The sequence below is a fragment of the Mobula birostris genome, chromosome 29 (genome assembly GCF_030028105.1).
Source record: "Mobula birostris isolate sMobBir1 chromosome 29, sMobBir1.hap1, whole genome shotgun sequence".
In the NCBI taxonomy this organism is placed as follows: domain Eukaryota; kingdom Metazoa; phylum Chordata; class Chondrichthyes; order Myliobatiformes; family Myliobatidae; genus Mobula; species Mobula birostris.
This window is the reverse complement of record NC_092398.1, coordinates 8,420,649-8,434,941: the sequence shown is the minus strand read 5'-3', so window position 1 is coordinate 8,434,941 and position 14,293 is coordinate 8,420,649. Positions and strand designations below refer to the sequence as shown.

At 44.0% G+C, this 14,293-nt stretch overlaps 1 protein-coding gene across 3 annotated transcripts in view; it reads left to right on the top strand.

Annotated features, from left to right (window-relative positions):
* pacrg (PARK2 co-regulated) overlaps positions 1–12,017 on the top strand; it is a 482,128-nt gene extending 470,111 nt beyond the window's left edge. For all 3 annotated transcript variants that reach the window (XM_072246200.1, XM_072246199.1, XM_072246201.1), the window contains one exon: positions 11,754–12,017. In XM_072246200.1, coding sequence (XP_072102301.1) covers positions 11,754–11,914 — 161 coding nt within the window. In that variant the 3' untranslated portion in view covers positions 11,915–12,017. The remainder of the gene's footprint in view (positions 1–11,753) is intronic.
* The last annotated feature ends 2,276 nt before the right edge of the window (positions 12,018–14,293 follow it).

Below are 14,293 nucleotides of genomic sequence, written 5' to 3'. Positions count from 1 at the left end.
TTCTCAATGGTGGGCAATTGGGTGCTGATAATCCGCTGGGCAGTTTTCACCACACGCTGGAGTGCTTTGCAGTCCGATACGGGACAATTGCCATACCACACTGAGATGCAGTTGGTGACTATGCTCTCAATGGTACAGCAGTAAAAGTCCGTCGGTATCCTGGGACAGAGGTGAGCTTTCTTCATGCTCTGCAGGAAATAAAGGCACTGTTGCACCTTTTTGATCAGGATGGAGGAGCTCAGGGATCAGGTGAGATCCTCGGAAATGTGGACACCAAGGAATTTGAAGCTTGATACACACTCCACTACAGTTCCGTTGATGTAGATGAGGACGTGAGTGTGACTCCTGGCATGCCTGAAGTCCACAATGATCTCCTTGATCTTCTGGGTGTTAAGGGCCAGGTTGCTGTCGGCACACCACGAGGCCAGGTGCTGGACCTCGTCCCTGTAGGCCGCCTCGTCATCGCCTCTGAATGGTTAGGGTTAGTGAGCTGCGAGCATCCTATGCTGGCGCCAGAAGCATGGAAACACTTCAGGCTGCCTGCGGAACATCCCCGGACTGCGTTGGTCATTGACACGGACAATGCATTTCCCTGTATGTTCCGATGTTTCAATGCACATGTGACAAATAGAGCTAATCTGAACCCAGCCCAGCTGGTAACTTACTTACTTATGGCCAGCCCGTTACGCCGCTGGTGTTTAGGGCAGCAATAAAGGTCCTCCATCTCTGGCGGTGTTCAGGGCTTCCTCCATCATGTCAGTAGCTTCCTCTTGGTTTTCACTACTGCCAGTCATGCAAGTCCTGGGTGAAGATTCAGGAATACCATCGCACTCAGATGTAGAAGGATTCTTCACTGCTGTTTCCATAACAGTTTTGTTTGTCCAGTGAGGGTTGTTAGCCCTGAGCTGAACCCCCGACCCAGAAAGACCAGTGGGCCACTTTTAGTCTGGCTTCCGCTCTTTGACCTGTTTGGCATGGGTGACCCTACAAAGAGTCAAAGCATAAAGCTCTGTGTCATTGTAGCTCTCTGAGTCATTGAGACACACAAGCCTCCAAACCTCGACAAGGCTGTGATTCGCTTGGAGGAACTAAGCTGGTAAATTCAACTGTATTTCTCAAGTCAAGTCAAGTTTATTGCCATTTAACTATGTACATGTATACCATCAAACAAGACAACATTTCTCTGGACCAGGGTGTAAAGCACTGAAGTACACATAACACATGATGTCATATGAAAGTAAGGATGAAATCTATATATAGATTACTCATAAATAAACAAACTAAAATGCATAAATTAAATATTGCAAAGCACAGAACAGATTAAATGAAGACACTTTGAATGCGATGCAGCAGGGAGTTCAGAAACCTAATGGCCTGAGGGAAGAAGCTGTTTCCCATCCTGACCGTTCTTGTTTTTATGTATCTCTCTCTCTCTCTCTCAGAAAATTTAAATCATAGGCTAACTATTCGATTTCTTCTGACGCTTCATGAAGCAGATATATCATCTTAAAACATTTAGAATTATCTGCTGTTTCCAAGTTATAAAGGCACCAGCCAATTTATTATTTGCATAAATAGACTATATGAGCCCTAACGTCGGTTTCTCGGCTGGGTTAACATTTTCGGCAACACTGGCTAGAAAATCCATTCAGTGACAAAGTTTTGCAGAACATTAGCAATGGGTGAGAGGAACACTGTAAGACGCTTGCTGTAATATTCAAAGCATCGTAGTGTTGAACAGCTCACAAAACCTTGGCTGCTTTGAGAGTAGAGTAAGGGTTCTGGCTACATTCGTGAAGCTCCAGAAAATATCGATGCCTTCAGGAGGGAAGGGGGAGAGGGTGAAGAACACTGAAAGAAAAGTAGGGTATAATGTATCACCAGCAGATAAAGAAGTGGAGCATATCCAACGTCTTCTGCGTTTATGCAGATTCCCAGCAACCATGGTAATTAGTTTTATTGCTATTAACCTGTAGAGTGGACCTAGCAGTAAAATTATGAGAAGCCAAGTTTCCTCTGAGGCAAGCACTGAATATCTGCTTCTTGTGCAGCTTCTGGGTTCTAACATCAAGTCTGTATCCTGCGTATAATGATTAAATTAAGGTGAGAGCACTTGTATTGCTGTGCGCGCTGCCAAATTGGAAGACTGTGGTCAGGCTTAGGATGTTCGGCCAGGGAGGCGAGTGTGAGGTCCGGGGGCGGTGGGGTGTGGGAAACAGGTGGCTGATCCTTCTGCCGATGGTGGCGAAGGACATTTACGCTTTATTAGATACAGGAGTGGAGCCCAGTGTGGTGTTCTGCTATGTAGCCCACCCACTTTAAAGTATAGAGATGCTCTTCTGCACCCCACTGTTGCAGCACATGGTTACTGTCACCTTCCTGTAAGTTTGAACCAATCCAGCCATTCCCCTCTGACCCCTCTAATGAACAAGGTGTTTTTGCCCACAGAACTGCCACTCACTGGATATTTTTCACCTTTTTCGCACTTCTCTCTGTAAACTCTAGAGCAGCAATTCCCAACTTGGGGTCCGCGGTCTCCTCACTTAATGGTAGGAGTCCATGGCATAAGAAAGGTTGGGAACCCCCTGCTTTAGAGACTGTTGTGCATGAAAATGCCAGGAGATCAGCAGTTTCTGAGATACTCAGACCACCCCATCTGACACCAACCATCATTCTATGGTCAAAGTCAATCAGATCACATTTACTCCCCATTCTGATGTTTGGTCTGAACAACAGCTGAACCTCTTGACTATGTCGGCATGCTTTTAAGCATTGAGATGCTGCTACATGATTGGCTGATTAGATATTTGCATTAGCAAGCAGGTGTACAGGTGCACCTAATAAAGTGGCCACTGCGAACGTTTTTGTATGCAGAATCCTGGAATGTTAACATGGTTATGGCGCAAAATGAAACCATTTTGATCTTCATGCTCAAACTTAACCTCAACAGAACAATCCAGTCACATTCCCTGTCATCTAAGCAGAAAGCTGCAAATTAATTTTACCTCAAATGAAAATCAATATGCCTTTTGACTCTGCAACTGTGAGTTGCAGATGTAATCACTTTCCCTTATTATCCTCATTCTCCCTGTTTCCTTCACCTATCACTTTGAACCGGTGTCCCCCTGTCTTGAGAGAGAGGGAGGGGAGGGGAGGGGAGAGGAGAGAGAGAGGGAGAGGGAGAGAGAGAGAGAGAGAGAGGGGGGTAGGGAGAGGGAGAGAAGGAGAGAGGGAGGAGGGAGGGGGAGAGGGAGGGTAGAGAGAGAAGGAGTGGAGAAGAGGGGAGGGAGAGAGGAGGGGAGAGAGATGGAGGGAAAGGAAAGAGAGAGGGAAGAGAGAGGGAGAGAGAGAGAGCAAAAGAGGGGGGGAGAGAGAGAGGGTGAGGGGGAGGGTGGGAGGAGGGTGAAAGGGGAGGGAGGGGGGAGAGAGAGGGGGAGGGAGAAGGAGAGAGGGGGGAAATTGAGGAGATTTGGTATGTCACCTAAAACACTCACAAATTTCTACAGATGTACATGGAGAGTATGTTAACTGGCTGCATCACCATCTTGTATGGGGGAGTTGGGGGGGTGGGGAATGGGTTACTGCATAGGAAAGCTCCAGTGAGTTGTAAATTTAGTCAGCTGCATCATGCACACTGGCCTCCGAAGTATCCAGGAGACCTTCGAGAAGCGATGCCTCAAAAAGACGGCATCCATCATTAAGGACCCCCGTCACCCAGATCACGCCCTCTTCTCATTGCTACCACCAGGAAAGAGGTAGCGATTCCTGAAGGCACACACTCAACAATTCGGGAACAGCTTCTTCCCCTCTGCTGTCTGATTTCTGAATGGACACTGAATCAGAATCAGAATCAGGTTTATTATCACCAGCATGCGTCATGAAATTGAACCTATGAACACTACCTCACTACTTTCTTATTTCTATTTTTGCACTACTTTTTTAACTATTATGTATGTGAGTGTGTGTATATACTATAACTATAATTCATACTATAATTCACAGTTTTTTCTTTATTATATATTATATTGTACTGCTGCCACATAGTTAACAAGTTTCACAACATATGCTGGTGATATTAAACCTGATTCTAATTCTGAAAGCCACCTTTGCCTAAATCACTGCTTACGCCCCTAGATTTCAACCCATGTGGAAGATGAGTACAACAGTAAATCAGAAGCCAAACTACAAACATTCCTTCAACTTAAATCATTGGTTTCAGGAATGAAATTTACTCCTTTCACGATTAGGTCACCTTAATTATTCTGGCATTGGAAGACATGAAAAGTAACACATTGGTTTTGCTTTTCATACATGAATGAAGTTTCCAAAAACAGAATCTTATGTTCCAGTGGAATTGCAATTTTCACATCTGTCATTAAACGTATCTCAGTGTTCAAAAGATGCAGCTGGGTACATTCGTACTGGAATACACACATAGTGGCCACTTTATTAGGTATCTCGACTTGAGCATGCCTGCCTGTTTTTACATATTGATTTGCTGCCACTTGATTGGCCGGTTAGATATTTGAATTAATGAGCGGGTGTCCCTCATAAAGTGACCACTGAATGTCGTATTAGGTACTGTTGCATGATTGTACATAGAAGCAAAAAAGTAAGAACAGCTCCTGTCATGTCAATATTAAACCAAAACATGGAGACAATATTGCATGGGCTCTGCAGGAGGGGAGTGGGATAGGTGGCAGAAAAGGAGTACCAGGGCTTGGGGGGTGGGGGTTATGGCGCGGGTACAGACACACCCAGCCCTGAGACAGCAGGCAAGGTCATTTGATTCTGAACAATTGTTTTATTGATCAATACAGAATGACTCTGCTACTTCCCACTCCCCTCCCCTTTTCCCAACCACGATTCCCCTCTCCCCTGCGCCCTTCCCACTCTCAGTCCACAATAGGGACCCATATCAGAAGCAGGTTTATCATCTTTCACGTCATGATTTCTCTTTTGTGGCAGCAGTACAGTGCAATACATAAAGTTACTGCAGTACTGTGCAAAAGACTTAGATTTACAAACTTGCTTTCTGCTTTGCATTGACAAATACAGTACTGTGCAAAGTCTTATACAGTACACCATAGGTATAGAAACATAGAAACATAGAAAATAGGTGCAGGAGTAGGCCATTCGGCCCTTCAAGCCTGCACCGCCATTTATTATGATCATGGCTGATCATCCAACTCAGAACACCGCCCCAGCCTTCCCTCCATACCCCCTGATCTGCGTAGCCACAAGGGCCATATCTAACTCCCTCTTAAATATAGCCAATGTACTGGCCTCAACTGCTTCCTGTGGCAGAGAATTCCACAGATTCACCACTCTCTGAGTGAAGAAGTTTTTCCTAATCTCGGTCCTTAAAGGCTTGCCCTTTATCCTCAAACTGTGACCCCTCGTTCTGGACTTCCCCAACATCGGGAACAATCTTCCTGCATCTAGCCTGTCCAATCCCTTTAGGATTTTATACGTTTCAATCAGATCCCCCCTCAATCTTCTAAATTCCAACGAGTACAAGCCCAGTTCATCCAGTCTTTCTTCATATGAAAGTCCTGCCATCCCAGGAATCAATCTGGTGAACCTTCTTTGTACTCCCTCTATGGCAAGGATGTCTTTCCTCAGATTAGGGGACCAAAATATATATGTGTGTGCCTAAGACTTTCGAACAGCACTGTGTGTCAAAGATAAGAAACTTGATTACGATTGTCATTCTCTAGGTGGTTTTGTGAAGTGCAGCAGTCTTCAGGCAACCTTTACAGCAGCAGTACAGAGCAATACATAAAATTACTACAATACTGAGCAGAAGTTTTAGTCACTCTGGTTACATAAGACTTTTGCACAGTACTGTACATTAAAATGAATTAATAATGTTTCTATTGCAATTAAGGCTGGCTGATGATGTAGTGGCATTCTCACTGGACTCCAAGGTAAGCGGTGGTGGGTTCGAATTGGGCTGGTTGTTTGCACGCTTTCCAACCGTGCTGGCTTGAGCGCCAAGCTAGCGACTCAGCCCCGTAAAAAACAGGCAAAAATGCTAAATAAACAGCAAGGCCGCTGCCTGATGTGCCATGAGGCGCGGAAAGAGATGACAACAACTACTGCAATTAATTTCTGAAGCTTTGAATCCATCTCCCTATAGTACTCGAAGTATAGATTCTGCCACGGTTACAGTGTGAAAATGTGCGAGGGAATTAAATTCATAGCTGAAGCACCTTCATTAAATTCCACTTGTTGTTATGTCCAACCTGACAGCCAGATTTATGATGCCAAAAGTGGGGGAGTAATAAAAATTAGCAGGGTAGAAATATCCGTGAAGAAATCTGCAAAAGCTGTAATTAACAGAAAGATTAGATCCAAGTGGCACTAAATGAAAAACAATTAAAACACTTCTGACAAACATAGTACATAACTTTGGTCACTTGTAGTGTAAATAATTAGTATTCTGATTCCTCCATCCGATGTTGTGGATGCTGGATAATGAGCGTCATTTTAAGATAGAGATACATAGAGCATTGTACTGTGACAGACAATAATACACTGTTTAGGAATACGCCAGCTACACCTGCTTCAAGCCCAGCAACTGGCATGATGCTCCAAACCAGATATAGACTCTTACCAAGACTAGAATAGAACAGTGCAAGTTCAAGTTTAATTGTCATTCAACCATACATGAATACATGAACGGAGGTTTCATCTCCGAAGTTACAGAGAAAGGTTGAACAAGTTGGGTCTTTATGCTTTGGAGCGTAGAAGGTTGAGGGGGGACTTGATAGAGGTATTTAAAATTATGAGGGAGATAGATAGAGTTGATGTGGATAGGCTTTTTCCATTGAGAGTGGGGAGCTTCAAACAAGAGGACATGAGTTGAGAGTTAAAGGGCAAAAGTTTAGGGGTAACATGAGGGGGAACTTCTATACTCAGAGAGTGGTGGCTGTGTGGAACGAGCTTCCAGCAGAAGTGGTTGAGGCAGGTTCGATGGTGTCATTTAAAGTTAAATTGGATGGCTATATGGACAGGAAAGGAATGGAGGATTATGAGCTGAGTGCAGGTCAGTGGGACTAGGTGAGAGTAAGAGTTCGGCATGGACTAGAAGGGCCGAGATGGCCCGTTTCAGTGCTGTAATTGTTATGTGGTTATATAGAAGGACAAACATGGAGTTAGCGTGATAAAGTACTTACTTACTGCCTGTTCTTCCACTGGGATTTAAGGCAGCAGTGAAGCTCCTCCATCTCTGTCTGTCCTTGGCCATCTTTGCTATTGTGCAAACAAGCGAAAATATGCAAATGCTGGAAATCCAAGCAACACACACAAAATTCTGGAGGAACTCAGCAGGCCCAGGCAGCCTCTGTGGAAAAGAGGACAGTCAACATTTCAGGCCAAGACCGTTCAGCAGGTCTGGCGGACTATTGTGCCCCAGGTGTGGTTCAAGGTCCTCATTTCTGTGACAAGTTGTCTTTGGTCTCCCGCATTTCCTCCATCCTTCAGGGGTCCAATGAAGTGTTGTCTTGATGATGGAGTTGGCCTCTCCTCTCATCACATGCCCAATCCACCTCCAACACCTCCTCATGATGATTGTGGCCATGTCCTCTTGATGACATTGAAGGACTAGGGTGTGGTTGGAGATCTTTCTTGTCCAGAAAATTCGGAGGATCTTCCAGAGGCTTGTGATGTGGAATGATGACAGCCTGGCAAGGATGTTCTCTGTCATGTGCCAACATTCTGACCCATACCAGAGTGTAGACCAAACACAGCTCTGGTACAGCTTCACTTTGGTGCAGACACTGTACTTGGTTGATCCCCAATGTTGCTCATTGATCTGAAGACGTTTCTAGCTTTGCTGAGTCTGCACTAGATGTCATCCTTGGTAATTTGTAGGTTCTATCCGCAACTATATAGCTTTCCTCTGGGTGCTTCTGTTTCCTCCCACATACCTAACACATATGGGTCAGGGTTAGTAAATTGGGAGCATGCTACCTTGGTGCTGAAAGCATGGCGGCACTTATGGGCCCCAGGACATCTTCTGACTTTGGTTGTTGATGCAAAACAACACATTTCACTGTTTCGATATACATGTACTAAGTAAAAACTAATATAACTAATATATAAAAACTAATAATATTTCACATATAATACAGCAGATTATTCTTTGCAGACTCCTCTTTGGCTCTTATTTACGTATTTATTGCTCGTTACACCGCCAGCATCTAGGACAGCAATGAAGGTCCTCCATCTCTAATGGTGTTCAGGGTTTCCTTCATCGTGTTAGCAGCTTCCTCTCGGTTTTCGCTACAGTCAGTCATGCAAGTCCCGGGTAGAGACTCAGGAATACCGTTGCACTCAGATGTAGAAGGATTCTTCATTGTTGTTTCCATAACAGTTTTGTTTGACCAGTCAGAGTTGTCAGCCCTGAGCTGATCCCCCGAACCTGGAGGACCGGTGGACCACTCTTTGTCTGTCCTCTACACTTTGACCTTTTTGGAATGGGTAGCCCTACCAAGAGCCAAAACATAAAGCCCTGACTCCAGTCAACATAGCTCTCTGGGTCAATGAGGCACGCAAGCCTCCAAACCCTATGACAAGGTTGTGGTCCTCTTGGAATGGAGATAAAATAACTTCCAACTTAACTATCTCCACAGAACGGGTTCCACGATTTTCTTTGTTTCATGGCTGCCTGTGAAGAAAATGAATCTCAGGGTTGTATACGGCATAGATAATTTCATAATAAATGTACTTTGAATCCTTTGACAGAGCATGAGGGATAATTAGTGAGGCTTTAAACTAATAAAACGGTTAAGTCTATCTTCGGTAAAGAGAAAAACTGGGTAGGTAAATTGCTCTATTTTGTTGGGTAAGGAGACATCTACACTGAGTGTATGTTCGTGGTATTCTGTTGCTGTAGCCCATCGGCTTCAAGGTTTGGCGTGTTGTGCATTCAGAAATGCTCTTCTGCACACCATTATTGTATCACGTTACTTGAGTTACTGTCAGCTCGAACCAATCTGATCATTCTCTTCCGACCTCTCTCATTAACCATTAACAAGTCATTCTCACCGACAACAACACACACACAATGCTGGAGGAACTCAGCAGGCCAGACAGCATCTATGGAAAAGAGTATACAGCCGGCATTTCAGGCAAAGACTCTTTATTGGGACTGGAAAGGAAGATAAGAAGTCAGTGTAAGAAGGTTTAGATTACGAGGACACTCAGTCCTCGTTTATTGTCATTTAGAAATGCATGCATTAAAAAATGATATAGCTGGGCGAAGGGGAGGAAGAAGTACAAGGTGCAGGTGATTGGTGAGACCACGAGAGGGGGAGGGGTGAGGTAAAGAGCTGGGATGTCAATTGGTGAAAGAAATAAAGGGCTGGAGAAGGGGGAATCTGGTAGAAGGCCATGGAAGAAAAGAAAGGAGGAGGGGCACCAGAGGGAGGTGATGGGAAGGTAAGGAAAGAGGTTGGAGAGGGAAACAGGAATGGGGAATGGTGAAGGAGCGGGGGGTGGGGACGATTACCAGAAGTTTGAGAAATCAATGTACATGTCATCAGGTTGGAGGCTACCCAGATGGAATATAAGGTGTTGCTCTTCCAACCTGAGTGTGGCCTCATTGGGCCAGAAGAGGAGGCCATGGATTGATATGTTGAAATGGGAAGTAGAATTGAAATGTGTGCCTACCGAGAGATCCCACTTTTTGTGATTGATACTACCAAGTGGTTCGTTTAAGCAAGACAGTTAATGTTATTGTAATTCTGCCATCCTGGCAGATTACCATTCTTAAAGCAGCACACAAAATGCTGGTGGAACTCAGCAGGTCAGGCAGCATCTATGGAGAGGAATAAAAAGGTCCTCGGCTGTAAACGTCAACTCTTTATTCCTTTCCATAGCTGCTGCCTAACCTGCTGCATTCCTCCATCATTTTGTGTGAGTTTCTCTGGATTTCCAGCATCTGCAGAATAGCTTGTGTTCTTAAAGTGAGTAAGTTTTTAATGGCAATCTGACTCCTTCACTTTCACTTATACCTGACTTGAATTTTTTTCCTGAAATGGTACAGTATTCAAATTGTCAACATGAGAAAGCGGATTTTCAAAATCACACCTTCTGTTGTGTTCAAGTTAGGAATCCAATGTAAAAAATAAAACTGCAATAGACCCGACAGAGATACAAGGAAAAGTTTACCCAGTAATCAGGAGAATTTGACAACGAAGTTCCCCGCTTTAAGAATGGTATTGCGCAGATTGAATGCTAATAGTGGTGTTATTTAACCTGTTTGAAGATCAACCCAGCCCTTCCCTCACAACTAGCCTCCATTTTTTCATGCATCCATGTGCCCATCTAAGAGTATCTTAAATGTCCTTGATGTATCTGCCTCCACCACCACCCTCGGCAGTGCATGTCACAGAGCTACCCACTCTGTGTAAACAAAAATTATATCTGAACCCCCCCCCAACTATAATTTCCACCAATCACCTTAAAAGATGCCCCCTCATAATAGCCATTGCTACCCTTGTCTGTTCTCACCTCATAGACATTGATCATTGATTATTGATCTCCATTTTCCCACCAGATTCCCAAATAATTGACTAGTCCAGAAACTTAGGTTCTCAATATACAGTATTTATTGACTCAACATCTCCAAAGTAAAGAATTCCAATGACTCCAAAGAAGACATTTCTCCACATCTCAATGTTAAAATCTTTATCCCCCAAACCATGCCTCTCCTAGATTTCTCCTGTCTCCACAGTGTCTACCATGTTAAGCCCCCTCAGAGTATTAAACGACTAGAATATAAATGCAAGGATGTAATGTTGAGGTTTTATAAAGCACTGGTGAGGGCTTACTTGGAGTATTGCGAGCAGTTTAGGGTAGCTTCTCTAAAAAAAGGATGTGCTGGCACTGGAGAGGGTTCAAAGGAGGTTCACGGAAATAATTCCAGGATTGAAAGAAATGAATTGAATTTAATTTACTGGTAATTGACTTTATTTCTTACATCCTTCACATACATGAGGAGTAAAAATCTTTGTTACGTCTCTGTCTGAATATGCAATGTGCAAGTTTAAGTGATTTGTAATAAATACAGATCAGTCACATGAAAAGTGCTTGATGGCTCGCTGGATTTCGGAAGAGAGAAGTGTGATCCCATTGAAACCTTTCGAATGTCGAAAGGCCTCGATAGTGTGGACGTGGAAAGGGTGTTTCCTATGGTGGGGGAATCTAAGACCGGAGGACACAGCCTCGGAATAGAGGGACGTCCTTTTAGAATGGAGATGAGGAGTAATTTGTTTAGCTAGGGAGTGACGAATCTGTGGAATTAGTTGCCACAGGCAGCTGTGGAAAGCAAGGTGTTGGGTATATTTAAGAAAAAAGTTGATAGGTTCTTGATTGGTCAGGGCATGAGGTATATGGGGAGAAGGTGGAAGATTGGGGCTGGGAGGGAAAATGGATCAGCCATGATGAAATGGTGGAGCAGACTCAATGGGCCAAATGGCCTGATTCTGCTCCTATATCTTATGGTCTTATAGTTATGATAAGATCTCTATGTGCAGCATTGTAATAGAGCCATTTTCAAGGAAATGATCTGGCCATATCCATGGAAGAAGTCTGAACTATGTTGCACTACCAACAATTATCCATGTTGATGCTTCTCAATGACTCAAAAGCCTTGAATATTCCCCAAGCAGAAAACAAATGTAATTGAGTAAGATGCATTCTCTTGATCTCTGAACTGAATGTCCTTTTTCTCATTTCATCAGTAAACTCAGGAGATGGCATCGACTACAGTCAGCAGAAACGAGAAAATATCGGCGACCTCATAAACGAGACGCTGGAGGTGTTTGAACGGTTTGGAGGGGAAGATGCATTTATCAACATCAAGTACATGGTCCCTACGTATGAGTCCTGTGTATTAAATTAAGCAAATAGAAAAAAGGAACGTGCAGAAGAACTGAAGTCTTCCTGCTGTATTTCAAAATCATCCTAATATTTTTCAGATAATTAAAATGTTATTTGAAGTAGAATCTTTTGCAGGAAGTACATTATTGATGGTTAAAACAAGTTAGAAGATGATAGAATTGAATTAACAGTACACTTCCATTTTTCATGTTTATTTGATTTGATATTTCATCTTTAAAAAGATCTCTAGTCCCTATGGTACCTCGACAGCAGGTAATGTCCATTTTATTAAGGAGTACGCTACAGAAATTAGCTGAGCGTTTATGAAAAATCTGTTCATGTACACACACAATAGTATTGTCTGCAAACACTGAATTGTTTCTTCAATAAAACATTCATTTTGGAGTTATATTCTCCATTTCATCTTTTTTTTTAATGCTAAGCCTATGAGGATGATTTTTCAGTTGTCAGGCTTAGGTTCCAGTGTTCTGAGGATGTATAGCGACGCACACATCACATCAATGGCCTATTGTTGAGATTCTGGTATCTTTCATCACCGAGGGTAATAATCTTCTTGGGCCCAGTAGAGCAGAGGTCATTGATGACCTCCAATCTCCATTGTCCAAAGTCAGCTGGAGTTCTGAAATTCTGATACCTTTCATTACTGAGGGAAAACTTCTTTTTCTTTTTCTTGGGCCCTTGGTTCCCCCTGGAGCTTGATGACCTCCCATTTCCATCATCCAAAGTCAACGGTATGGTTGGGGTTCATCAATGTTTCTGCGATCCATTGTGCCCACTGTACAAGGGATTAGCCTGTACAGCTTCACCAGAGCCCTGTTGGCTGGCATTACCCATTTCCACCTCTCACGACGGGTATGTAGGGTTGGACTTTGAGAGGCACGGAGGGTCGTCCCACAACCCAAAAGTTGGAGGGAAGGACTATACGCTCCCTTTCCCTCCACTGATGATGACTGTTCTGCTGGGTTCCTCCAGCATTTTTGGCATAGGGACATTGAGCCACACAGCTCAGAAACTGGCCCTTCTGCCCAACCGATTCTATTCCAAGCTTTCCCACTTTTGACCCATAACTCTTTAAAATATTTCTATCCATCAAGTGTCTTTTACATGCAATGGTTCAATTTAAATCAGAGAATGCATACAGTATACAGCCTGAAATTCTTACTCTTCACGTTCATCCATGAAACAGAAGAAAAACTCCAAAGAATGAATGACAGAAAAATTTTAGAACCTCAAATCCCCCCCCAACACACAAGCAGTAGCAAAGCATCAACTCTCCCAATTCCCCCTCCCCCTACTTGCTCCAGCAAAGGCAACAGCACACGCACCCCCCCCGAGCTTCCACCATGCAAGCAAGAGCAAAGTCCCCAAAGACCATGACCTGAAGTCCAACAAAAGTGTTGCTGAGCATCCCAACACTTCGAAACCTCACAGGCCCTCTTTCTCTCACTATCGAGGGAGAGAGCGGTATCGCTCCCGGCACAGCGAGAGGGGAGACCATCGCTGTTTCGATGTTACAAACTTCAGCGTCACTTATTCTGAACACAGCGTACACTGCTGTCTCAATGTTCCAATCTCCCGCGACACTTCATTCGGCGACCCCGGCGAGGAATCGGGCCATCCACGGGGCCACACCCTGAAGGCATGCATCTTCCAGGCTGCTCCTGGAGATATCGAAAATGCTCGGCTACGCTGAGAGCTCCAAGAGTGGAAACCCACTGCCGTGAAGAACCACAGTTTGAATGCAGCTGTCGATCACGGACTCAGACCGGACCTCATTTCACCTTGCAGTTAAGGTACCAGAATTTCCTCAGCCACATTCTCTGGTAGTTCATTCCATATACAGACCACCCTCTACATGAAAGTTTGCCCCTCAGGTTCCTATTATATCTGACCTTTTTTTATTCTATTCTTCATTGCCCAATCCTGGAGAAAAGACTGTGTGTATTCACCCTCTCTCCGCTCGTCATGATCTTATAAACATCTATAAAATTATTCCTTGCTCTCCAATGCTTCAGTGAATAAAGTTTCAATCATTTTCCACTCAAGGGCATTGAGTACAGAAGTTGGGATGTGATGTTTCAGGTGTACTAGAAGTCGGAATATTGTTTTCAGCTTTGGTCCCACTGCGTTAAGAAAGACGTCATTGAACTGGAAAGAGGAGATTGCGAAGGACTCGAGGAAACGAGTTAAAGAGAGAGGCTTGAATGGAAACTTCTACAAAAGTTAGTGGATTCAGCCCAGTATATCATGGGTAAAGCCTTCCCAACCATTGAGCACATCTACATGAAATGCTGTCGTAGGAAAGCAGCACCAATCATCTGAGATCTCCAGCATCCAGGTCATGCTCTTTTCTCGCTGCTGCCATCAGGTACTAAGGTAC